General features: G+C 35.5%; 2 protein-coding genes across 2 annotated transcripts in view; both read left to right on the top strand.

The window, feature by feature from the left end:
• Window positions 1-19,410, top strand: part of LOC109828752 — a 31,977-nt gene extending 12,567 nt beyond the window's left edge. Inside the window, exons 7-24 of the mRNA XM_020395675.1 lie at window positions 1-58; window positions 1,325-1,377; window positions 1,465-1,564; window positions 1,712-1,829; window positions 2,016-2,225; window positions 7,342-7,666; window positions 9,414-9,507; window positions 10,805-10,913; window positions 11,167-11,438; window positions 11,536-11,574; window positions 11,645-11,733; window positions 12,018-12,252; window positions 15,342-15,530; window positions 15,614-15,903; window positions 16,033-16,210; window positions 16,349-16,591; window positions 18,636-18,718; window positions 18,865-19,410. The exon at window positions 1-58 is cut by the window's left edge and continues 3 nt beyond it. Of these exons, the coding sequence (XP_020251264.1) occupies window positions 1-58; window positions 1,325-1,377; window positions 1,465-1,564; window positions 1,712-1,829; window positions 2,016-2,225; window positions 7,342-7,666; window positions 9,414-9,507; window positions 10,805-10,913; window positions 11,167-11,438; window positions 11,536-11,574; window positions 11,645-11,733; window positions 12,018-12,252; window positions 15,342-15,530; window positions 15,614-15,903; window positions 16,033-16,210; window positions 16,349-16,591; window positions 18,636-18,718; window positions 18,865-19,012 (2,833 nt within the window). The 3' untranslated portion in view covers window positions 19,013-19,410. The remainder of the gene's footprint in view (window positions 59-1,324; window positions 1,378-1,464; window positions 1,565-1,711; window positions 1,830-2,015; window positions 2,226-7,341; window positions 7,667-9,413; window positions 9,508-10,804; window positions 10,914-11,166; window positions 11,439-11,535; window positions 11,575-11,644; window positions 11,734-12,017; window positions 12,253-15,341; window positions 15,531-15,613; window positions 15,904-16,032; window positions 16,211-16,348; window positions 16,592-18,635; window positions 18,719-18,864) is intronic.
• On the top strand, window positions 21,159-25,389 carry LOC109828749 (GDSL esterase/lipase APG-like). The gene is made up of 5 exons (XM_020395674.1): window positions 21,159-21,447; window positions 21,552-21,682; window positions 22,719-22,952; window positions 23,585-23,840; window positions 24,779-25,389. The coding sequence occupies exons 1-5, from the start codon at window positions 21,204-21,206 to the stop codon at window positions 24,970-24,972; spliced, it is 1,059 nt and encodes a 352-aa protein (XP_020251263.1). The 5' UTR covers window positions 21,159-21,203; the 3' UTR covers window positions 24,973-25,389.

Below are 27,316 nucleotides of genomic sequence, written 5' to 3'. Positions count from 1 at the left end.
TCCTGGAGATCTGATAGAAGCACAACACCTAGTTCTATCGCTTTTTTATAGTATTCATGTGAGTGTTTGTTTTTCTTTGTCAGAGGTCCTTATGTTCACTCTCTTTGACCAATTCAGTAATTCTTCCGCTATAATCTTGTTTCTCATTTTTGAATCTGATGGTATAAATAAATGTAATTTCGTGAATTGTCGTAAAGTTCTATAACCTCTCTTTTCTGGTGTGCTTTTTAATATAATTTAAAGTTTGAATTAATGCAAAAAGAATGTGCTTAATAAAATATGATGACAGTTATATGGAAGTTGGCCTAAGATAACTGACCAGGTTTAAATTATAATCATCTGCATATACTGCAAAATTTTTATATTAACAGAGAAATGAAACACATGTTTGTAGAATGTCACAAGATGAAAATTAAAAGAGCCCTATAATTCTTTCATATGGCACACTAGTCTATGCCTTTTACTATATGATAGTTACTGAATCTTCTGTCCCAGAGAGACCCCAGAACTGTGGGCTACTATATTGTTTAAGAAACAGTTAAACAAACAGACAAATTCTAAAATTGAATAATACTGTGACCAGGCATATTACCATCATTTGCTGCAGTATAACAATTTTTGTGTGAACAGTACCTTTGCTAAAGTACTATTCACCCTGTTCCTGTCTTAATTATCTGATCACCCAAAATTTTCAAAATAGTCAACTCTTTTTAATAGCATTTTATTTTATTAGCAAGTGCGGAAAACTTCCAAGCAAGTTGAGCTCCAAGATCCTAGGGAACAGTAGAGATGCTTGCTGATCCTTGTGTTCTCTTTAGGCTTGCATATCTATTAGGTTGGTAGTAAGTAAAGAGAATTTCTCATTGAAAGATTGCTGAATGCTGACTCTTAGAGAGAAAAGAAAAGGTATATACGTCAGCAATGTATTCAGCATCTTATAAGATCCAACTTGTCCATATGTTGACCATTTTAATGCTGGTCCCATTTTGATCAAGCTTGTAATTATTGCTTTTATATTGATGTGGAGCAAGCTGATAAATGTTGAGACGTGGGGTGGTGTTGCAGCACATTATAGTCCTGCCGTCATGTGACATTATACAGCTACATCAACATGATAAACACATGTTCAGAGGCAAAATTGAGATTTTCGTGGATTCAGTTTTGGTAAACCCCAGTTGTATACTGTTCGTTCGTGTACTGACCATACTTAGTTTACATGCCCTTTGTTACATATGCTTCTGATATTGTGCCCTTATTATTTTTCCTATATTTGTTCAAGCTCAAATAAGCTATATACCTGGTGAATATATACTTTCTCTCATAGGTGGGAACTGGCTCAGTTTTACGTGGTCCCCTAATAAATGCGAGTGATGAGATGTAAGTTTGGTCGATTTAAGATTGCTTTTTTTTTCCTTGCTAACATTTGTATAATAATGCTGATTTTTGGTCTGTTGTTTGTTCAAGGGCCCCAAGGCTTGCTTGCGAACTCCAAAATTGTCCAGTGGAGTTAATTCATCCTCCTGAAGATTGCAATGTGAATTCTTCATTAGCTTTTACTCTTCAGGTGCTTCATTTTTATTGAGTTTTCAGTTAATTTTTTGTCTTTAAACAAGACAACAATTTCTTTCTGCGATTTATTTGCAATTTTATCTAATACTTTTTCTCATTACTTTCTTTACAAGTTTGAGTTGTTTTTTTAATTCTTTTGCAGATTTGTCGTGTTGAGGATATTGATGTTGCTGGCCGTATTGAGGGAACTGTCATTCATTTCAACAGGGCAAGATCTGTTGTGGTACATCATCTAGGGATGATCACTGCATCTGGATTTGGTAAAGTTACTTGTATATGCAAATAATCAGATTTTGAAGAGTTCCGTGGAAGTTGTGAACTCATTTTTGTCTTTCTTTCATTATCACATTCTTTTCTTGCCTATCTTCTTATATGTAATGAAGCATAAAACTGCTGATTTGATATTGAACTGAAACCTTTCCTGAATAAAGTTTCTGTTTATTCAGGTTGCAAAGGTGGGGTTGGTAGTGGGAAGGTTTTAAGCACTGGTCTCGGTGGTGGTGGAGGGCATGGTGGTAAAGGTGGAGATGGTTTCTACAATGGAAGCTTTGTTGAGGGTGGTATTGCTTATGGAAGTGCTGACTTGCCATGTGAACTTGGCAGTGGCAGTGGTAATGACAGTGTGGCATCTGCAACTTCTGGTGGAGGCATCATAGGTATGTATGTAACAATCATCAAATGCACTTTCTGTAGAATTAATAATCAGAGAGAAAACAATCATCAAATGCACTTTCTGTAGGAGTAGATGTGTCCATCCGGGCCGGGCCGGGCAAAACCGGAGCCCGGACCCGGGTACCCCGGGCCGGGTCTGGGCCCAGGCCCGACCGGGCCGGGTTCCGGGCTGGCCCGGTTTATTTTTTTAATTCTATTTAAAATTTAAATTATACAAAAAAAAGACAAAAAAAGTTAATAAAAAACAATAATTTTATTAATCACTTAAAATGACAAATTACAGATGAAAAATTATAAAAATAAATTTTTTATTAATAATTACTAAATTATTTATAAATTACAAGTATAAATTTATTTTGGAATTCATCGCATCACAATAGATAAGTACATCCCAAGATTCCCAACTAGGTTTTTAAATTTCTTTTCTTTTCTTTTTTTTTTGATAAAAAATGCTAAAAATTAGTTTGACATTATTATATTTTATATAATTATGTATTAGTATATACTTACAAAATTATGTAACTATATATTATATATACATATATTATATGTAAATATATTGTATATATTTATAAGTTATAAATATTATATGTAAATATATTGTATATATTTATAAGTTATAACTTGAGAGAGAGAGAATCGCATAAGTAATCGTTGCCCGTTGGGCCAATAGGGAAGAAGTAGCCGTTGTAATATACTATACTTATATATACTTATATATACTTATATACTAAGAGAGAGAGTATACACACACATATTATACATATATAAGAGAGAGTATACTTATATAAGAGGGAGTATACATATATAAGAGAGAGTATACTTATATATAATATATACTAAGAGAGAGAGAGAGTATATATATATACACATATTATACATATATAAGAGAGTGTATAATTATATATACTTATATAAGAGAGAGTATACATATATAAGAGAGAAGTATACTTATATATACATATATACTAAGAGAGAGAGTATATATATACATACATACATACATACATTATACATATATAAGAGAGTATTCTTATATATACTTATATAAGAGAAAGTATACTTATATATACTTATACATATATATACTTATATAAGAGAGAGTATACTTATATATACTTATATACTAAGAGAGAGTATATATATACACACATATGACATATTGTACATATATAGAAATATATTATATATACATATATAATATATACATATATTATACATATATAAAAATATATTATATATACATATATTATACATATTATATATATTTATATATACATATATTATACATATATAATACTTATAAAAAATATAAAAAAATCACTATTTTTATATATATTATACATATAAAAAACATAAAGAGGGCGGGCTTTTTGGACACCCCTATGTAGGAGTAGTAATCACTAATCAGAGAGAGAGAGAGAGAGAGAGAGAGAGGTTTCCTCTACCTTTATTTATAATAGAATACTAATACAAGTCCTAATTACAAAAGGAATTAAATTACTTTCTAGATATACTATCTTTCTAAATAAACTAAGTCCTATTATAACACTGGCCCTCAAGCTGGAGCATACAGATCATACATGCCTAGCTTGTCACAACTAAAGTCTACAAGGTAACCTTGTTATGAAACTCAAGGTTATGTCCTTCCTACACCTAATTCTTTACATATACGTATGCTTTTATATATTTACATATTACTTTTAAATATTTACACAAACTATTATTTTATGATATAATCTCAATGTATTCACATCCAATGAAAGTTTTAAGATTTTGCTTATATGCACTTTTGTCTTACTGTGTACGTCTCCCATGCCCATGCTCGTTCACCATAGCTTAGTTGGAAGTTTGCATTCAGTTTTATGATTTTTCCATGTAGATTCTAATACTGGTATTATCTTGGCACCTTCATTCGGTTGGCCTCTACTGTGGAATAAATGCTTGTAATCTTGAGGATGTTGGATTGTGTTGTCTCTGCAAATGTAATCTGTCATTTCTAATTGCTGACCAGCTCTTCCTTTTACAGTTATGGGTTCATTGGAGCATGCATTATCAAGTTTAATTGTATATGGGTCAGTGGAAGCTGATGGTGAAAGTTTTAGTGGAAATGGCTTTCATGATGAAGCTGTTGCTAATGGAGGGCCTGGGGGTGGATCTGGGGGTTCGATTCTTTTGTTTCTGAGTTATTTAACTCTTGCTGAAGGTTCTGTTCTCTCAAGTGTTGGGGGCGTTGGAAGCCGTTATGGTGGGGGCGGTGGCGGGGGGGGGGGGGGGCACTTACATTGGTCTGATATCCCCACAGGGGATGAATATCTCCCTGTTGCAAGCATAAATGGAAGTATAAGTACAAGGTTTGACATACCTAATACCATTGCTTTTATTCTTTTGAGTTCTTTTTTTTTTGCTTTGAGCTATTTGATGAGTTTCTACCGGTATGCATTTTGGCTTTTTTGTTCTTCCGTTTTTATCTTTGATTTGATTATCAGAATGTGATCGTTTTCTCTTCACTAATGTATATATTCCTTTTACTAATTTTCCCGTTATTAGGTACATGGTGGTTATTTTATAGTTAGAGGTCTAAAAGCTTGCCTTCTTGATATGACATAACCTCTATGTGCACTGGATGTATCATGTATCCGTGAGGAACTTTTACCCAGTATTTAGTTCTATTTATGCTCGAGATGGTGCACTAGAATTATGGCCTTTTGATTATAACTATTACATTTCTACATGGTGATGAGTTCTTGTTATTTTCATAACATTCATCTACCAAAATGCCTATTAGTACTTTGGGAATTTGACAACCCACTTTTCTCAGGCAATGAAGGAATTTGTCACCCTAGTGTCTCCTTATCTTAAAGTTGAAACACATGACATTCAGGTCTGATTGGTTACCATACGGAAACATTTAATAGAAAGCTACTACACTGGACAATTGTGGCCCTTAACTAAAACAAAAAGGTAACTCTAGAACCCATCAAGATTATCCAGGAAACTAACTGCATATTAAAGCTACCTAAAATACTATTATGCCCACAAAAAGGAAGAAGTGCATTAATAAGAACAAATGAAATAACTCAAGACCTGTCTCAAGGATAAGGTGGAGGAGAACCATTTGGACGCATGTGATGGACTACCTAACACACCAAGAAGGTGTTGCCTTTGGACGCATGTGATGGACTACCTAACACACCAAGAAGGTGTTGCCGGTTCATATTGGAGGAGCGGCTTGTAAGGGTAGAACATTATGAACATTAATTTTGAAAGAAAGCAAGGACATTCATTTGCTAACCTGACAAAGGAGATGGCCTTTAATGGAAATGAATGTAGAAAAAACAATTCTTGTTGTTGAAATAGAAAATTTTTGCTAATGGTTTTGTCTTATTCATTGAATCACTTATTCATATGACATTTAAGTTTTTCTGGGGAATAATTATGCTTCAACCTGAGAAAAGAGTTTCTGTTATCAAATCTATTGGTTTACCTTTGACCAGTTACTGGTGTTATTGGAGTCCTAGTCATTTTGGATTCCTATTGTCACACTTCAGGCCCATGAGCCTGTTGGCCCATTATAAGCCCTGGAATCGACTGAGTGCAACACGTTGTTTAGTTTAATCTACTGCCAAAATTGGCTAGCCAATGTTGCACTCGACTCTCATGACTTGGCTAATAAAGCCTATAGAACTCTACTCATTATCCCATGTGGGACTAAATTTGAGGCATCTCAATTATCATGTTCTCCAGTTCGTTTTCTAGGCGTGGAGAAGTAAAATGACATAACTCATTCTCATGCTTTCCATGACAATAATATTTAAGTGATACTCTGGAAATTGGTTTCAAATTTTATGGTGTAAGGTTATGGAGCATTTGGTCATGTCATATGGTGTAAGGTTGTGGAGCATTAGATCATGCTATATGTTGTAAGGTTATGGAGCGCTGTGTTGATTTCTTTTACAGGGGTGGCTTGCACAAGGAACAAGGTTTTGCTGGAGAAAACGGGACGGTAACTGGAAAGGATTGCCCCAGAGGGCTTTATGGAATCTTTTGCAAGGTACCTTTCTATTTCCTTTATTTTGTTCAAATGCAAGCCTTGACCTAAGTATAATCAGGATGCAATACTTTCTTTTATCTATTCTACAGTATTATGTTGAATAAAGGCTTTCAAAAGATAATAAAACGAGAAAGATTTCATGTGGGTTGATGTCACAGGCATTTTGCTTCAAATCTCCCCAGAGGGCTTTATGGAATCTTTTGCAAGGTACCTTTCTATTTCCTTTATTTTGTTCAAATGCAAGCCTTGACCTAAGTATAATCAGGATGCAATACTTTCTTTTATCTATTCTACAGTATTATGTTGAATAAAGGCTTTCAAAAGATAATAAAACGAGAAAGATTTCATGTGGGTTGATGTCACAGGCATTTTGCTTCAAATCTCATTGTGGATCTAGCCAAAAGATTTGAGTGCTTTTGTTTCATCCTCTTAACTTGCTCTTTCTTTTCCAATTTCGATGATATCTCTGTCGCCATTGTGAAGAGAGTAAATGTTACAAATTTTATACAAAAAGGCGAAAGTGTTTAGATATACTATCTTTCTAAATAAACTAAGTCCTATTATAACACTGGCCCTCAAGCTGGAGCATACAGATCATACATGCCTAGCTTGTCACAACTAAAGTCTACAAGGTAACCTTGTTATGAAACTCAAGGTTATGTCCTTCCTACACCTAATTCTTTACATATACGTATGCTTTTATATATTTACATATTACTTTTAAATATTTACACAAACTATTATTTTATGATATAATCTCAATGTATTCACATCCAATGAAAGTTTTAAGATTTTGCTTATATGCACTTTTGTCTTACTGTGTACGTCTCCCATGCCCATGCTCGTTCACCATAGCTTAGTTGGAAGTTTGCATTCAGTTTTATGATTTTTCCATGTAGATTCTAATACTGGTATTATCTTGGCACCTTCATTCGGTTGGCCTCTACTGTGGAATAAATGCTTGTAATCTTGAGGATGTTGGATTGTGTTGTCTCTGCAAATGTAATCTGTCATTTCTAATTGCTGACCAGCTCTTCCTTTTACAGTTATGGGTTCATTGGAGCATGCATTATCAAGTTTAATTGTATATGGGTCAGTGGAAGCTGATGGTGAAAGTTTTAGTGGAAATGGCTTTCATGATGAAGCTGTTGCTAATGGAGGGCCTGGGGGTGGATCTGGGGGTTCGATTCTTTTGTTTCTGAGTTATTTAACTCTTGCTGAAGGTTCTGTTCTCTCAAGTGTTGGGGGCGTTGGAAGCCGTTATGGTGGGGGCGGTGGCGGTGGTGGGCGGATTCACTTACATTGGTCTGATATCCCCACAGGGGATGAATATCTCCCTGTTGCAAGCATAAATGGAAGTATAAGTACAAGGTTTGACATACCTAATACCATTGCTTTTATTCTTTTGAGTTCTTTTTTTTTTGCTTTGAGCTATTTGATGAGTTTCTACCGGTATGCATTTTGGCTTTTTTGTTCTTCCGTTTTTATCTTTGATTTGATTATCAGAATGTGATCGTTTTCTCTTCACTAATGTATATATTCCTTTTACTAATTTTCCCGTTATTAGGTACATGGTGGTTATTTTATAGTTAGAGGTCTAAAAGCTTGCCTTCTTGATATGACATAACCTCTATGTGCACTGGATGTATCATGTATCCGTGAGGAACTTTTACCCAGTATTTAGTTCTATTTATGCTCGAGATGGTGCACTAGAATTATGGCCTTTTGATTATAACTATTACATTTCTACATGGTGATGAGTTCTTGTTATTTTCATAACATTCATCTACCAAAATGCCTATTAGTACTTTGGGAATTTGACAACCCACTTTTCTCAGGCAATGAAGGAATTTGTCACCCTAGTGTCTCCTTATCTTAAAGTTGAAACACATGACATTCAGGTCTGATTGGTTACCATACGGAAACATTTAATAGAAAGCTACTACACTGGACAATTGTGGCCCTTAACTAAAACAAAAAGGTAACTCTAGAACCCATCAAGATTATCCAGGAAACTAACTGCATATTAAAGCTACCTAAAATACTATTATGCCCACAAAAAGGAAGAAGTGCATTAATAAGAACAAATGAAATAACTCAAGACCTGTCTCAAGGATAAGGTGGAGGAGAACCATTTGGACGCATGTGATGGACTACCTAACACACCAAGAAGGTGTTGCCTTTGGACGCATGTGATGGACTACCTAACACACCAAGAAGGTGTTGCCTTTGGACGCATGTGATGGACTACCTAACACACCAAGAAGGTGTTGCCTTTGGACGCATGTGATGGACTACCTAACACACCAAGAAGGTGTTGCCTTTGGACGCATGTGATGGACTACCTAACACACCAAGAAGGTGTTGCCGGTTCATATTGGAGGAGCGGCTTGTAAGGGTAGAACATTATGAACATTAATTTTGAAAGAAAGCAAGGACATTCATTTGCTAACCTGACAAAGGAGATGGCCTTTAATGGAAATGAATGTAGAAAAAACAATTCTTGTTGTTGAAATAGAAAATTTTTGCTAATGGTTTTGTCTTATTCATTGAATCACTTATTCATATGACATTTAAGTTTTTCTGGGGAATAATTATGCTTCAACCTGAGAAAAGAGTTTCTGTTATCAAATCTATTGGTTTACCTTTGACCAGTTACTGGTGTTATTGGAGTCCTAGTCATTTTGGATTCCTATTGTCACACTTCAGGCCCATGAGCCTGTTGGCCCATTATAAGCCCTGGAATCGACTGAGTGCAACACGTTGTTTAGTTTAATCTACTGCCAAAATTGGCTAGCCAATGTTGCACTCGACTCTCATGACTTGGCTAATAAAGCCTATAGAACTCTACTCATTATCCCATGTGGGACTAAATTTGAGGCATCTCAATTATCATGTTCTCCAGTTCGTTTTCTAGGCGTGGAGAAGTAAAATGACATAACTCATTCTCATGCTTTCCATGACAATAATATTTAAGTGATACTCTGGAAATTGGTTTCAAATTTTATGGTGTAAGGTTATGGAGCATTTGGTCATGTCATATGGTGTAAGGTTGTGGAGCATTAGATCATGCTATATGTTGTAAGGTTATGGAGCGCTGTGTTGATTTCTTTTACAGGGGTGGCTTGCACAAGGAACAAGGTTTTGCTGGAGAAAACGGGACGGTAACTGGAAAGGATTGCCCCAGAGGGCTTTATGGAATCTTTTGCAAGGTACCTTTCTATTTCCTTTATTTTGTTCAAATGCAAGCCTTGACCTAAGTATAATCAGGATGCAATACTTTCTTTTATCTATTCTACAGTATTATGTTGAATAAAGGCTTTCAAAAGATAATAAAACGAGAAAGATTTCATGTTTAAACATAAATCTCAGAGAGCAAAGGTGTTTCTGACAGTTTCTGATGTATTATTGGAATTCAAGATATCAGCGGATTGTGGATCTAGCCAAAAGATTTGAGTGCTTTTGTTTCATCCTCTTATTAAACATAAATCTCAGAGAGCAAAGGTGTTTCTGACAGTTTCTGATGTATTATTGGAATTCAAGATATCAGCGGATTGTGGATCTAGCCAAAAGATTTGAGTGCTTTTGTTTCATCCTCTTAACTTGCTCTTTCTTTTCCAATTTCGATGATATCTCTGTCGCCATTGTGAAGAGAGTAAATGTTACAAATTTTATACAAAAAGGCGAAAGTGTTTCTTTAGTGGGTGTATAGACAGAAGGTACACATTGCTACTGTTACCGCACAACCACCTTGTATGTATTTTTGCATGGTTTTCTAAAGCATATTGGTGGTATCGCTTCTTTTATTGAGTTTTTTTTAACATTGATGAAAGAGAAGTCGTGTAATGACGATGATGATGGATTTAAAAGGTCATACAATACGTCGTCATTGTTTGATTTTTACAGTTCGATACATGTTTCTATATCTCAATACAGGCCGTGCGGGTGGCTGCCTAGAGCTTTTCCCCCCTCCCCCACCCATCGATTATAAAGGCACTGCAGAAGCCAATAATTTAATAGCGGGAACCATTGCAGGAATTGGTTCCGTTAGTTTCAAGTGCATGTTTCTTGATTGAATCTATGCATCGTGGTAGGAGTACAAAAAGCTTCAATATATCACGCACAACTTCCTTCAATGTGAAGACATGTAACTATTCATTCTAATTCCATCTCAGTATTTTCTCTAATAGGTTTGATTAGCATTGTGAACTGCTTGTCCGATGTATATGTTGTTGATGTGCATTATCAATAGGTTATTAATGCGTAAACAGTAAAATGCATGGTGAGCAAAACCAAATTTGTTGATAGATATGCATTAGAGTTAGACAGTCCCATGTTAGTTGATAACCAATTTATCACACATGAAACTCACAAACTTCCTCATACTCATTCCATTTCTTTTCTGTTATGTTATTCATGCCTTTTTTCTTCACCTGTATTTTATCTCTTGTTGTACTATCTCTTTTTTTTGGTATCTTTTAGAATGTAAACTTTATTGATCTGATGCAGGAATGTCCAGTGGGAACGTTTAAGAATGCTACAGGATCTGATCGCTCTCTTTGTCATCAGTGTCCCTCTTATGAGCTTCCTCATCGCGCAATGTATATTACTGTCCGAGGTATTTCTTTCCTCAATTCTCTTTATTTAAACATAAAAATTATGCTGACGTGATCACAAACTGTTGATGTAGTCTATATTTCCAGACGATAGCTACAAGTTATTTTATGTATTTGTTGTTCTTAAAGGTTTCATACTTGATTTTGTTTTTAGTTTGTTTCATGCCCATAAGCTCATAGTTGTACCTCTAGTTGACTAAAAGGCTGTTCATTTCTTACTCTGTTAAATCTTATTATTCAGTATTGTTTTAACAGGAGGTGTATCTCGGACCCCTTGTCCATATAAATGTGTATCTGAAAGGTATCGCATGCCACACTGTTATACTGCTATCGAGGAGTTGATTTTCACTTTTGGTGGGCCATGGCCTTTTGGTCTTCTGCTCTTGAGTCTTCTTGTCTTGCTAGCTTTAGTTATGAGTGTAGCACGAGTGAAATTTGTTGGTGGGGATGAATTGCCTGGCCCCGCTCCCACACAGCATGGGACTCAAATTGATCACTCGTTCCCCTTTCTGGAGTCACTGAATGAGGTGATGCATTTGTGTTTCCTGTTTCTAACAATAATAGGTGTAGAACTTTCAGCAAAGTCCTGATTATAGGTTTAAGCACTTGTTCTTCTGCGTACAGGTTATGGAAACAAATAGAGTGGAGGAGTCCCAGACCCATGTGCATAGGATGTACTTCATGGGATCAAATACATTCAGCGAGCCTTGGCATCTCCCACATTCTCCCCCAGAACCATAGGATGTACTTCATGGGATCAAATACATTCAGCGAGCCTTGGCATCTCCCACATTCTCCCCCAGAACAAGTTGTTGAGATTGTGTAAGTGGAATACATTCAGCGAGCCTTGGCATCTCCCACATTCTCCCCCAGAACAAGTTGTTGAGATTGTGTAAGTGGGTGTTTCCTTTGATTTAAATTTATGTTAACCGAAAACAGAACGTTTCAAAATTGAGCATATTAATCTACCAATGGCATAGTTTAATTGTTGTCTAATTTTTCCTTTTGAGGCTGGCTGATATCTTAATTTTACATTATTCTAGAACCTAATGTTCTTTTAGTTACAGAGATGTCACAAGGCTTTTATACTACATTTTTTATGGCAGATACGAAGATGCTTTTAATAGATTTGTTGATGAAGTTAATGTACTAGCTGCTTATCAGTGGTGGGAGGGATCAATTTACGGCATTCTGTGTATACTTGCATATCCCTTTGCTTGGTCATGGCAGCAGTGGCGGAGAAGAAAGAAGTTGCAACGTCTTCGTGAGTTCGTGAGGTCAGAGTATGATCATGCATGTTTGCGCTCTTGTCGCTCACGTGCTCTCTATGAAGGGCTTAAGGTTTGTCTTTATGTACACTTTAACTATATTTCGTGTGGTTCCCATCGTTGTTTTCTGTTTTCTTCTAAAGCTTCCTTGTGCTGGAAGCATGCTACATGTAGGATAGTTTAATAGTCTTATTTTGTTTCTTTTACTGTTAGATTATAACACATCCATAATTATTTTTTATTGCTTCATGCATGTTCTTGCACATTCTCTACAAACTTTATTTTGTGTACACCAGCGATATTTATTCATGTATTGTTCACCATTTAAGTTTAGATGACATGAATGGCCATAAACATATTTAAAACCTGAATTCTGAGAATAGATATTGATCTCTTGTACTTGTTTACTGAAATGTAACTGTTGGTACTGTATACCAATGTGACAAATGTTCAGCAATCCAGATTATAAATGCACCATGAGTCCCTATGCATGAGGCATAAGGCGGATCACAGATCGAGGAGGGATGAAATTTATTAAGTAAAACTGATTGGAAATTTTGTCCACATCTGTATTTAGTTTGGCTGAATTTCATATGAAGGTTGGACCAATAATTTAGTAGGAGTTGACTGATCTGGTAATATATGAAATGGATGAAAGCATATATGTTTATCAGAGTAATTTATGTAGTAGAGGTTCCCTATTTAGGTAGTAAAGAAGGTTAATGATTCAGCGAATTTTTAGAGGTTAAAAGGATTTTTCTTAAAGAGACATTCACAACAATATACAATAAATTTAAAAAGAAAAGCCATAGAAGAGATTAACTCTAAAAATCTTAGTAGCAACCATACATATTAATAAAAAGTTGGTACTTATTGTGAAAATATTCTATATCTTTAGGAAGAAAATGGACTGGTTTCATATAGAGCAGATACAGCTGAAGTGGGGGCTTAATGCAGTTAGTAAGCATTGTTACAAAGAAACTCCATAAGACGAGTCATTGAGATAGTGGATCGTTGATGAAGAACCCTTTACAGCTCTTCTCGATGGCTAGTGCTGACTCTTTGACCTTCTCCTTTATGGCTCTTCTTGATGCTTGATGGCTAACATTTTTTATTCATCTCTTCGTTACAAATAGGTAGCTTACTCCAATCAAGAATCACTTGTTAATGGTGCTCATTGATGTGAAATTGTGAATGAGTACTCAAATTCTGAACTTGACATTGTATAGTTAAATGATGGTGTTTCAACTGTGATAGTGGTAGGCTCACAATCCGAGTTGCATGGTACGAGTACGGGTACAGGTGTCTATACGGGTACAGGTATGGGACACGCTAAATTTGTAAAAGGTAGGGTATGGGAGATGGCTATATACATTTTTATATACACATACATGTATTATATGTTGTAATTAATAATTTATATCATTATTGTTTTTCATTCATGTGTTATGAGAATTAAAACTCCTATAATTTTTTTTTCTATTATGGTGTGGATTATAAATATGAAAACCAACATTTTTGATCTGGACACCCATATGACCCTTTAAGTAATAGTTTGAAAATCGACCTATGTTCCAACAAATTTTGGTAAGTGGATGTGAACTGTAGGATATGTGTCCAAGATGTGTATGAGAAGTGTTTTAACATAGAACTAGTGTTGCAAAAAATGCATTATATAACCTATTATAACGTGTTTTGTAACTTAACGGTGCCCTCTTGCTAGGTAACACGCCCATTTAACACTAAAAATGTTTAACATAGAAAAAACACGTTTTATTGCATTAGATGTTTATTAAGTTATGTAACTACTTAATATGATTTTTTTTTAGGTTGAGTTTCTTAGGTTAAATTGCATCTCTGATTAGGACGGGTGGATGCATCTCCACCGTCCAAATCATGTAATTCTACCCCTTTTAGTCCCAATCTCCCTATTCTCTTCCTGTGAATCTGCGATCTCTTTGCCTCCTCCAACCCAAACCCTAGCTACTTGCCTCCTCTGAAACTCCTCTTGCTATCAGCAGCGTCTGCATCCTCTGAAACTCCTCTTGCTATCAGCAGCGTCTGCAGACACTGGTGATGTAAAATTTTTATTTTTCAATTATGTATTGGGCATTTCAGTTATATATTCTTTAAATAAATAGTAATTCTGAAATTACCTTCTAAATTCTAATTTTTTATATTGCCAATTTACCCTAAAATCATATCAAACTTGTTGCTCCGTTACTTTACCCTTCAACATAACTTTTTAAGATCTGTCACGGAACCCTTCAACATAACTTTTTAAGATCTGTCATGGAATTGGAATACAAATGTTAATTAGTGGGTTAATTGTGTTGGTAAGATAATTACTTTCAGTTATTACTTGATTTTGATTAGGCTTTAGTTTTCAGTTTTCAATGAATACTTGATTTTATGAAATTAAGTTTGCACATTGCAATCACTGTATATGCAAAATTTCTTATTGTTACATAAATATTTAGTTTGGTTGATGTAGTGAACTTAGTTAGGAATTAGAATATTTTTGTGACGTTAAGAACTTGAGAGTTGGACGTGTTTGGTTTTGTTTAGACTTGTTTGTATTGCTTTAAACTTGACAACATTGACGTATTTGATCGTTTGATGATGCTTTTTGGATGATTATTAGTCATATATGACTAGCTTTTGTTAAGAAATTGTGATATTATATTTCTATGTTTGATAATTGTGATGTTATGTATGAAAAGTTTGATGATTCTAAGTATTAAAGTTATTATGAATTGTTAGTATTTATAAAAATATCTAAAATTAATAAACAATATAATCTACATTATGCGTTATGTTTTTTCTCTTAGCCCCAAACAGGAGGTCAAACGTTTTTTTTTTTTTTTACTTTCAACATTTCTTAGAACATCTATTGCATAAGTGAGTACATGCCCGAATAAATGTATTCATACATGCAAGGAGTGTCCCAGGAGTTTGGGTATGGATACGGGTACAAGTACGTGTCGGGTATGTGTACGGATAAAGCCTTCGTTGTTGTTCTTGCGTCTTCTTTTTTATCAGAAAATCTTCATTATATCTTTGTTTTATTACAATTTAGTGTTCTTCAATCATATTTAGTTTCTTATGTATACCTGGTAAAGCTTCATTCATTAATAATATAATCTTGTTCCTTTTATGCAGGTGGCCGCAACCCCAGATTTAATGCTAGCATATGTTGATTTCTATCTGGGTGGAGATGAAAAAAGACCTGAACTTCCTCCTCGCCTTTATCAAAGATTTCCAATGTGTATAATCTTTGGTGGTGATGGAACTTACATGGCTCCTTTTTCACTACACAGTGACAATGTCCTCACTAGTCTTATGAGTCAGGTTAGTTTGTGACCACAAGGGAATTTTAGTCCTTTGAGGATATTCCAGAATTGTAGTTCCCACAATGTGCTCATAATTTGCAGTGTGTTCCACCAACCATATGGTATCGCCTAGTGGCTGGATTAAATGCTCATCTGCGTCTTGTTCGTCGTGGATACCTAAGATTAACACTTCTGCCTGTCCTCAACTGGCTTCAAACTCATGCAAATCCTGCTCTGAGCTCGCATGGTGTATGTGTTAATCTTGCCTGGTTTCAGGCTACTGCTTCTGGCTATTGCCAGTTTGGTCTTGTCGTATCCACTGTGGAAAAAGAGTCTGTAGCAACAACTGTTGATGGTGCAGGGACTTTAATAAACATTGATCAACTTTCCCAGTAATTCTTCTAACCTTTTGTTTTAAAATATTCTCTCTTGATAAGTGTCCTTTTCTTGATTAAGGATTTTGTATAAGATGCTCATCTGATAATTTTAAACTTAATGATATTACAATTTGTGCTGTACAGAATATGTAACACCCGCAGGGATGGTCAAGCATGCTTTGAAAATAGGGAAGTTGTCTTGCGTCAAAAGATTAATGGAGGCACTTTAGATAGTTACAGCCTGCGGATGCTTGAAGACAGGAAAGATATCCTGTACCCGTTCTCACTCATAGTGCACAACTCTAAACCTATTGGGCAGCAGGTTAGTTTTTAGCCTATCTTCCTGTAGTACCTTTTAAGTTAGCACTTAGCACTGTATGTGAACTGTGGCAGTCAATATTAATTTTCTTGGTTTTCCTAAATACTGTTGTGATTTTGTTCCTTCTCTTTTTTATTGCAGGACCTTGTTGGGTTGGTCATCTCCATATTGCTTTTAGGGGATTTTAGCTTAGTATTGCTTACTTTGCTCCAATTATATTCCTTTTCTTTAGCAGACGTCTTCTTAGTGTTATTTATTCTACCGCTGGGTATACTTTCACCATTTCCTGCTGGAATCAGTGCACTTTTTAGCCACGGACCTCGAAGATCAGCAGGGCTCGCGCGTGTATATGCTTTATGGAATACAACTTCTTTGATTAATGTTGTAAGTTCTTTCTCGCTCGTCCATGGTTGAGAATTGATCAGCTAGATTATTTCTATAGTCCATTCAATTAATCATTTTATTCCGATGACCGTCAGATTCATGATTCATTTGATGTTTATTCTATCTGCTAAGGCATGGATATGGCATGGGATGTAACATGATAAGTACAAGATGAAAGAGCAATTCCTTGAAAAGTAGGATATGGTGACAAAAATGTGACAGTGAATTTATATATAATCAAACTTAACAGGAAATTGTAAAGGCATATGAGGGAACCCTTAATTATTCAACTAATATTCACTTAATCTCTTTAAGAATTAGATGAAATTTAACAATCATATTTTCTAAAATGATTGATATACTTCAAGAAGGGAATTAGGTCTAGGCTCGTCATCATTGTATGGAATAATGTGAGGTATCTAACTTGTTATATCCAAGTTTTAGCTACTTTGCTATCATTTTAGAGTGGAATATACTATTTGAAATACAAATGACAGTATGAATACATTTTGATGAGTGGAAAGTACGAAAGAAATGTTTAAGATGCTAAAATGTGTTTAGAAAAATGTTTAAAATAAAAATTGTAAGATAGATTTGCGACGGCTTGAGAAGTGCCCTTTGTGCATCCAAGGAATGTCCAAGAGGTGCCAATTTCCAGAATCACTCCGGAGGTGTCAGTTCCGATGATCAACCTGACAAATACTCAACTTTAAAGTATGTGTGTTTCTGTTGCATAGCTAGTCAGCATCATCTTGAAGTTTGTGGCAGCACTTTCCTCTTAGACCCTGGAAAAGCCTAGCTTATGAAAGACAACTAATATGCTTAAACTCAGAGATTATCCACATGAGCAGGAAATATTCGAATCAGTTAATTAGAGAGAAAGAATCATATACTCTGGAGAAAGAAACATCATATACCCTGGAGAGGTGCAACTATCACATAACCATGCTAACTGTAATATAAGTTTTGTGCTGAGCTGGTACCTAGTAGCCTCTAGCATGTAAGTAGAAACATATGGATCTATTTGAATCATGTGTAGAAAAGGACCGCACATACTCGACTCTGTTAGTATCAAAGTAATACATGATTTATATTTGAATCATATGTTTAGGGAAAATTTGCAGTGTTGCAGTTCTAGTATTCTTTCTATCAAAATTATCTGAATGACAGCTTCCATCGCCTATTAATATTTATGACTGATAACCATCTAGAACACACTAGCAAATCATCTAAATAGAGCTGATCTTGAGATTCTCTGCAACCTTGATTGTAGAGAAATCCTACAGTTCATTATGTAGATCAATCACATTGGTGCATTTAGTGGGCCCCATAATTAACTTTTTATTATAAATTACGTAAATAATGTCATTCACGGGGTCCACAAGAATGAAGAGAGGTTATTGGTGCTCCTTGCCAAATGTAGAGTTTCTCTACAACCGAGGATGTAGAGGATCTCTAGACCAGTTCTGGCTGGAATTTTATCAGGAATATATATATTAAAAGGTGAGTAGTGTAGCATTTTCCAGTCTGTTAGTCAAAGTAGTACACAAATTGTAGTGGTACTCTTTATCATATAGTCTCGAGTTAAGATGTTTTGAATAAGCCATTTTCTCATCAAATCTGAAACTGAGTGCAGGAAGTACGTAGACTGTGAAGTTTAAACGCGTTGACGTGCATTGATTAAGTAGATTGAGCAAGAAGGCTCGTTTTTAAATTTATTTCCTATAAGATTGTAAAGTGCATGCTGTAATTCCTTTATCACAGATTGTTTGCCAATTCTTTCAGTTATGTGAGAGATTTTCTTAGCTTGATTGCCTTGAAAAGTCCTGCAAATTATAACTATCATGTTCTTATTTACACTTGTCAGTTACCGTGTTATTTTGCCCCAATCTAGTATTTATGATTCTGAAAAAAATCCATCCTTTTGCATATTATAACTTTTATGTGGGTGCATGTTCTTATTTACATTTCTTAGTTACGGTGGAATGTTTTCCCATGCATGCTATCTACTATTTATGATTCTGAAAAATCAATCTTTCTACAGATTGTGGCTTTTATGTGTGGATTTATACATTACAAGTCGTCAAGCCGAAAGCATTCAAGCCTGCAGCCGTGGAGTCTGGGCGCGTGAGTATATTTTCTTTCATTTTACAAAATATATTGGCTTCTGTACATGAATCTCATGTATAATATAAGTTAAAATCAAATCGCAGCTTCTTTTAAATAATGTTAATCAATGTATGTATTTTTGTGATTCTTTGTGTTTGTGGCAGGGATGAAAGTGGCTGGTGGCTATTTCCTACTAGTCTTTTGTTATGTAAATGTATCCAAGCTAGACTTGTTGACTGGCATGTTGCTAATTTGGAGATCCAGGATCGATCTTTGTATAGTAAAGATCCAAACACATTCTGGAAGTCATAACATATTTAAAGTGAATAATATCATTAGTCAGGCGCAACTCAATTTTTGAAGGAGTTGGAGAGGAGCAAGATAAGCCGGGAAGGATAAAGGGAAACAAAAGAGGGGAAAAAATGAGGGAGATGGCCTTTATTTGTGCGCCAGGCCCTCTTCTCTTAACGTTTTTTTTTTTTACAGTCACAGTTTCCACTTATGTACATAAGATGTATTGAACTCGTTCTTTGTAGAGTAGCAAGTGGTAATAATGTATAAAAGAACTGATGCTAACGAGATATTTTGGAAGTTTTGATTGCAACGCTGTACCATGTCAAGGTTATCTTGTGAATTTTCTTGCTCCAACTTTTTCAAGTTCGATAGCAAGTTTGGTGATAGCTCTTCATTGTCCGTTTTATGTGACTACATTTGAAATTTTTCTACCACTTAAGGTATTTGAATGTGTTTATACATGTTATGCTTTCAGTTTTAGAAGTATTATCTTTTGTTTGCTCCCTTTTGAATTCAAAAGTTGAACAATTTTCCACTTTTATTTTGTGATCTCTCCGCATAAAAAGCGTTCTGCGTGAATAATTTGTCTCCCATAAGGGAGGGGGTACATTGTCCATCAAATTTGTTGCTGATTAATTTCACCTGCACTTGTGTCATGCATGTGTGGAGATGCCATCGGTAAACAAAATTCATTCATTTTTTTTTATGTTATATAAATGGTTAGAGCGTGTTTATTAAAGCTGTTACATGAGTACAGATAAACCGGTAAAGTTTTGTTTTATTACTCAGTGCTGTGGCTGTTGTATTAGTTACTTTCTCCTCAATTTGCTCCACCTTCAAACGGGATATCACCTTGTCAATATTGAAACGCGATGTAGCACTTCCATTCAATGGTCTATTTTTGGCTGAACCAAGAGCAGCCGTCTATCTATCGTCCACTTCCGTTGAGCCTTTCTTTCCTGTAGAAGACGCGGAGCCAATGCTCAATATTCACGACTGATTACGCGCAAAATTCAATTGCTCGGCACTGTCTTCTGCTTTTTATGTACTCGAAGAAAATTCGGCCTTATTTATCGGAGCATAACATGTAGAAACATCAAGGAAAATAGACAGGAACCAACCCAATAGTACTCAATTGAGCAGTTGCAAGCTTGACATAAATGACAACTAAATCTCACAAGAAAAATAACCTTATAAATCATTATTATCCACGTGACTTGAGAGGGAAACACAACCAAGTGGTCATGACAAGCAACATAATGGCTTGTTGAATGGTTTTTCCGGGGAGCCATGCGGTGTGGATGTGCGTGCTTGAGTTTTTCTCAAAGACTCGGTGTTGAGGAATAAAAACTTTGTTGTTAGGTGCACCAGTAGCCTTGACAAGAGTCTCAGGTCCCATCTTCACACCCCAATAAGTAAAAAAAAAAAAAAAACCATTAAGATCCTCACAGTTCCATTAGGGCAGCTGCCTGTCATACTCTCGACAGCCAGAGTGTATTTAGTGAATATATTTCATCACTAACATCTTTGTTTATTATCCACAATCCTAGCCTTTCAGTACCGCGTACCATTTTCTTTTCATTGAGTTAATTATGGATTGGCCCCTTGTTGTACTATCGCCAAATTGCGGATAGACCCTCTGTACTTCTATCGTTGCAGCTGATAGACCCCGTGGATTCTCAACTATATATGTTAGTTTTCCCATTTAAATTAGCTATATGTGATGATCGTTATGCTAGTTTATAGTGAGTAAATCAGTATATGAAGCTCATATGTCTCAGTTTATGAAGCTCAATCTTAAATTTAACTAGCGGAGTTGAGAATCCAGGTGGCCTGTCTGCAAGAATAGAAATACAAGGGGTCTACCCGCAATTCAACCCTTTTCGCGATCATTACATTAGGCAGTGGATAGCAGCTACCTCTGAACCTCCTGACACAACCACATTTAAGAGCCTCCTTTTCTGGTTGCAAGGATTAATGGAGGCTATGGTTCTGAAAATATGCAAGGAAAACTAACAAAATTATCCCTACTGATCAACCGTCAACATCCAGCTCACATGCGTGCTTTGAATGCTCTTTAACAAACTCCATGGACTACCTTAATGTTCATCATTTCTCAAAAACTTTTAGACTATATATATATATATATATAGGTATCGTTCTTCCATTAGATCTTGTAATTAGTGCTAATCCTCAAAACTTTCTTAGAATGGGTTTTGCAATAGCTTTCATGTTGCTACTCTTTTCCTGCAATATCTTGGGAGGCCAATCTCAAGATTCAAATGCACTTGTTCCCGCCATAATAACATTTGGTGATTCTTCAGTTGATGTAGGGAATAATGACTATATTACTACCTTTTTTAAGGCAGATTTTCCTCCGTACGGGAGAGATTTCAAGAACAAACAGCCGACTGGGAGGTTTTGCAATGGCAAGTTGGCTACTGATATCACTGGTGAGCTTTCATCAGAGATTCAGAGTGATATGACACACTTTCTTTTTTTCCCACCTTTCGCCGATTTTGTTCTGAGTGTAAGTGTTTGTTGTGTAAATTTGTAGCTGAGACTTTGGGATTCACTAGCTACCCTCCGGCTTATCTTAGCCCTCAGGCTTCAGGGAAAAACCTTCTTATAGGAGCAAATTTTGCGTCGGCTGGATCAGGATATTATGATCATACTGCAATTTCCTCTGTAAGTTATATTTCATCATAGTCATCAAATTTATACGTAGAAATCAAGGCACATAATTTTTTAAAACGTTCATTTATGACTTATGTTTGAGTTTAACTAAGGTTGTTTAAAATATCAACTAAATTTCTAAGTTTTTTGTGATGTTGATATCAGTAGTTATATAAACTCCATCGGTTCGCTTTTCTTTTATGGGTGTATTAATCCTTTTTGTCTTCTCTTCCAAATAATTAATGGTGTTTTTATAAGGGAAATATCAAAAAGGCGTATTAGGCATATAGATATGATCTAGTACAAATTACAAAGAATAATGGATGGAGAAAATCTATGGATGTGCCTGAAACAATAATACAGTTCTAAAAGAAGTATGGATGTGGAAAACTCTATATAAGTCTAATTTTCTAACTATGTCTAAACATATTCAACAGAAGTATCCTATACTGTTGAAGAACAATAGTCACTTTTTCGTGTTTTATTTTGCTTCATGTTTGAGGTGTTCTATATCTAGGACAAAACACAACTGAGATAAAACTATAAAGAGGAAAGTGATACTAACCACCAACTAAAGCTAACAGTGAAATCTCTCTTTTTAATAATACTTACAAAAACAAAAAATTGTTGTAAATGTGACTTTTTCGTAAGGCTTTTTTTAAAAATCTTTTTGCTTGTTTTCAAGCAGAATCCTAGACACGGAGCCTTGAATGTCATTTTTAAGCATTTTGAAACGGAGTTTTGCTGACTGTGCTCGAAAAAACATTAACACTAAGAACCATCTAATTAACCATCACTGTTTAAACCTTCCTGCAGTTTGAAATAAATTTCACTACCTCATGTAAATCATATTCGATAAAAGTTATGCCTGAAGTAATCATGTTTTATGTAGACCAAATCACATCTGAGACTTTTAATTTAATTTAATTTTTTCCCCCTGTTAGAACTAGACAAAAGCTGGTACGTAATAATGAAATATATCATCCAAACAAATAATAAGATGAGCAATTTATATCCATCCATCTCACTGTTTTAAATATTTTGGCAGCATGTAATCCCCTTATCCCAGCAGCTAGAGTACTACAAAGAGTACCAATCGAAGCTAGCAAAAATTGCTGGCAGCAAAAAGGCATCATCCATTCTCTCTGGAGCTCTCTACTTAGTGAGTTCAGGCAGCAGTGATTTCATTCAGAACTACTACGTCAATCCTTATCTCAACAAGTTGTACACCCCCGACGAGTTCTCTTCCTTCCTCGTCTCCATCTTCACCAAATTCGTCAAGGTCAGTGACGCTCGTAAACACTATCAGAGAAAGGGATCAGACTGTTAATTTGTTTTTGGCAAGTAGACCCCCCTAAGGGTAAAAGAATTTAAAAAAGAGAGGTAATTTTCGCTTGACCCCCCCGAACTTGGAGGGTTTACATATGACGCCCTGAACTTCTCGGCGTTTCACTTATGCCCACTGAGGCTGTCTAACTTAACCCCAAAGCTAACACCGTGAACTTTGACATCAAATTAAGGATGAAGATACATACACCCACGTCAGATAAAATCAACCCTTTATACGAACTTCGCCCTTTGGTGACGAGTGAAAGTCCATGGCGCGTTACCATCGAGGGTTGCGTGGAATAAACAAAGTTAAGAAGGGGTATCTGCCAAACCCCCAAGAGTTCAAGGAGTTCGGTAAAACTTAGCCACAATATTTCACTCAGGGCGGGGGTCTATCTGCCAAAATCAAACTAAGGATATTAAGTTCCATGACAAGATACACAGTACTGCAGGGGGGGCTCCATTGGCAAGCAACCCTTAAACATACGAAGACCTTTTGAGACCTGCTAGAGTGTAGTATGTGACAAAAGCCCATTGTTTTGAAGTCTGTTAACCTGCTGATTTATTTGATTTTTATATATGCAGGATTTATACGGATTGGGTGCTCGAAAGATCGCGGTCACAACATTACCACCATTAGGATGTGTTCCTGCTTCAATCACACTATTTGGATATGGAAGTAATGAGTGTGTGCCAAGGCTTAATGTTGATTCTCAAGGATTCAACAAGAAGCTTAACGCGGCCGTGAACTCCCTAGCCAAGCAACATCCTAAACTGAAGATTGCGGTCTTTGACATTTACACTCCCCTCAAAGATCTCGCCACTGATCCTTCCAAAAATGGTCCGCTAGCTATATCACTGAAGTTTTGAGTTTATTTAAGATTGCAACTATAATCCCTGTTCTGCATTGATCTTTCACCGTTTGTTGCTTTACTAGATGTTGATCTACATAGCTCGATCGATTAACTAGCTAAACAATTGGTTCCTGTTTAACAAAAGTTAAAAGGTTGAATATTAGCGAAAACTAAGTCTAAAGATGAGATGAAAGGGGTTATAGAAGTAAACACATTTCGAGTAATATACGAAAGGTAGACTGGTTAACCTGTTTTGTATAGTTTTATATAGAGTTAGGATGATTAGTAAACCCCTCATTTTAGAGATTATAACCTCTATTTTTACCCATCTAGATGGGTTATATAACCCATTTTAATTTTTTATCATTTGGCTAATTAAGAACAGTTTAGTCACTTTATTCCAGGTATGTATTTTTTGAGGTTTTACTTGTCCTTAACCCCTTGGTCTATTATCCAACAACACCTTAAGCTTTAGAAAATGTTCTGACAGGCCCTGTAATGCTGCTTAATGGATCATGGTTATATATGATTATTGTTCATGACTCATAGCTTGCTAATTATAACTCATATCAAAACCAGCGTTAATTGCTGATAGACTCCCTCCAGTATCATTGTTCTGAACTTACAATCCCTCTAGTTTTACTGCTACAGATAGACTCCCTCAGTAAACTTTTGCCTATTACCCTTAGGGGATCTATTTGTCAAAAAAAAATTCTCTCTCTAACGGTAAAAGAATAAAAAAAAAATGTCCTCTTAGGTGGTCTATCTACAACAATAAAACAAAAGAGATAGTAAGTTTAAAATGACAATAATACGGGGGCTCTACCCACAATTAACCCTAAAACTATTAGTAATCATCTACCAAAGTTTTGTAGGATATATCAATGTATCTATTAAGATAATCTGATACCATGAATTGGTACAGGCTTCTTTGAGGCAAGAAAAGGCTGTTGTGGAACTGGAACAGTAGAAACTTCGGTTCTCTGCAACCCGAAATCAGTAGGCACATGCGCAAATGCTACGGGCTATGTGTTCTGGGATAGCGTGCACCCGACTGAAGCAGCGAACCAAGTGATTGCTAATTCTTTGGTCCTTGCAGGCATCTCCCTTGTTGCTTGAGAAAAATATGTGAGGGGAAATATCTTATATGATTAATATATGGATTCGAAAGCTATGAGGTGGTGGCTCATTTAGCAAAATGAGCTATTAAGAGATAAGTTAGTGAGACTCACACCTTTTGATGTGACGATTAGGATGGGCCTCACTACATGACTACAGCTCTTTGGTAGCTCATTTTACTTAGTGAGCCGCCACTCATACCTATTTTTAACTTTTTTATGTGCTATGTTATTATGGTTGTGTGTTAGAAGGAATGCTAGTTACATGGTAGGAATTGGGTGTGATTATCGTGGGTTACACGAAGGTGTATTATGTTCTTCACTAGTGTTTCTTTCTCTAAAAAACTTTCACAATCAGATATTAAAAATATCTAATTTCAGCTTGTATTATGTGAAGATTCTGGCTCGAAATTTATCTGATGACGAGGCTGATTATTGAAAAACTTGAGTTTCTTTCTTGTATGAAGGACTTTCTGTTGTGTTTACTGTTATTCATTTGTGTAAATGGGAGCAAATTGGGTTAAATGGTTTCAATGGGATAATTTTACCCAATGGGACAATTTGAGTGGGATAAAATGGGGTAAAATGGGATAATTTGAGTGGGACAATTGATATGACATCTTTTTATAATATCATATTATAGATCAATTAAGTTCAAGTTTAACTTGATATAACATCAAATGATTAAATAAATAATGGTTATAATATATAATAATATTATTTTTAAGATTATTTTAATATAAAATATCAAAAATAATATAATAATATTAATAATATTAATCAATCTTTGAATATTTTGATGTTTATTTTAGCTATTATGTTATATTAACAAATTTTTCAATTGCAATAATTATTTAATCATTCCTACATTTATTACAATGATGATGATAAAGTCTCAATTATTACAAATAAAATCTTTAGTCAGTAACTTAAATCTTAATTATTACAAATATAATCTACTGACATATAACTTTGCTCTAGACTTCTTGGGCTACGTTTGTCCCATCCTCCCACATTGTGTTTGCCATTTATTCTTTCCAACGTGATGCAGCTGCCCGCTGTGCTTGTTTAGTTTGTAGGTCATCGTTCTCATCAGAATCACCATCAATCGGAGCAACATTGTGTGGTGCCTCTGAAGGAAGATCAAAAACTTCAAAGTCATCATTAGAGTTCTCCATCTTCAGAAAATTATGCAAACCGATACATGCCCAGATCATACTTTTTTGAGTCTAATATGGAAAACCTGGAGTTTGAGACTTAAAAATAGTAAACCTAATCTTGAAAATGCCAAAAATACATTCAATACAATTTCTAAGAGATGCATGTCGATGGTTGAATAACTCATGAGCATTGCGTGGTCACTGACAGTTGTTAGCTGGGCCAAACTCTTTAAGGTGGTACCTCGTACCCCGATAGGGAGCCAAGAATTGTAGCCTATTTAGGTAACCACAATCAACTAGATAAAATTTACATGCATTAACATTTCTGTAGAATTATAATCAATAAATATAAAATCTAACAATTTGATAAAAAAATATTTACCATTTAGAAGTGGAAGACTGCATGCACTTCTACTCATTGCATCCTTCAAGACCCGTGAATCATTGGCAGATCCCTCTCATCCCACTAAGACGTAAATAAACCTAAAATCAAATGTGCGTGCTGCAAGGATATTTTGAGAAAGATTGTCATGTCTATTATGATATGGAGTTTGGTCCTCGCCATACACCATACATGGAATGTGGGTCCCGTAAATAGCACCGATACAGTCCTATATATTCCCATTAACATATATGAAATGTGACTTTAAAATTATAATAATAATGAATGAAGACTTATATAGTGTATTTAAATTTCAATACCTTGAAATAAGGCCAAAAACGAGATTCGGATGTGACATTTGCTGGTGGATCGGTAGTAGGAGGAGTCATCATACAAGGGGCTAATGACATAAGGACCTGGAGTGCCTTATTGAAACAAACACTAGCTGCAAATCGGGATCGATCAAACATCTCAGTGGTGATGAAATATTGTTGATTTTGAGTAACAGTGAGAAGGAAAATAGCAACCATCTTCTCAACGCCGATATACCGTGTATCTTGTAAATGCCCACGTTCTCGCAAGGTCATACACAATTTCATAAAGTAATCCGGATACATACGATATACTCGACAAAAATCACGTGGATTGCTCTCCATCTTAGATTTTAAATATTGAAAGCCAATGTCTGTAATGCCATGTCTGAGTTGGGAGATGTGAAAATTTATTTCCTCTTGTGATATGAGGTGCGAGATACTTGTGACTAGACCTCCTATTTGTGCAGCCATGTTGATAATGTGAATAAG

Source organism: Asparagus officinalis, chromosome 1 (genome assembly GCF_001876935.1).
Source record: "Asparagus officinalis chromosome 1, Aspof.V1, whole genome shotgun sequence".
Classification (NCBI taxonomy): domain Eukaryota; kingdom Viridiplantae; phylum Streptophyta; class Magnoliopsida; order Asparagales; family Asparagaceae; genus Asparagus; species Asparagus officinalis.
Note: the sequence above shows the minus strand (reverse complement) of the source record. Positions and strands in the feature narration are given on the sequence as shown.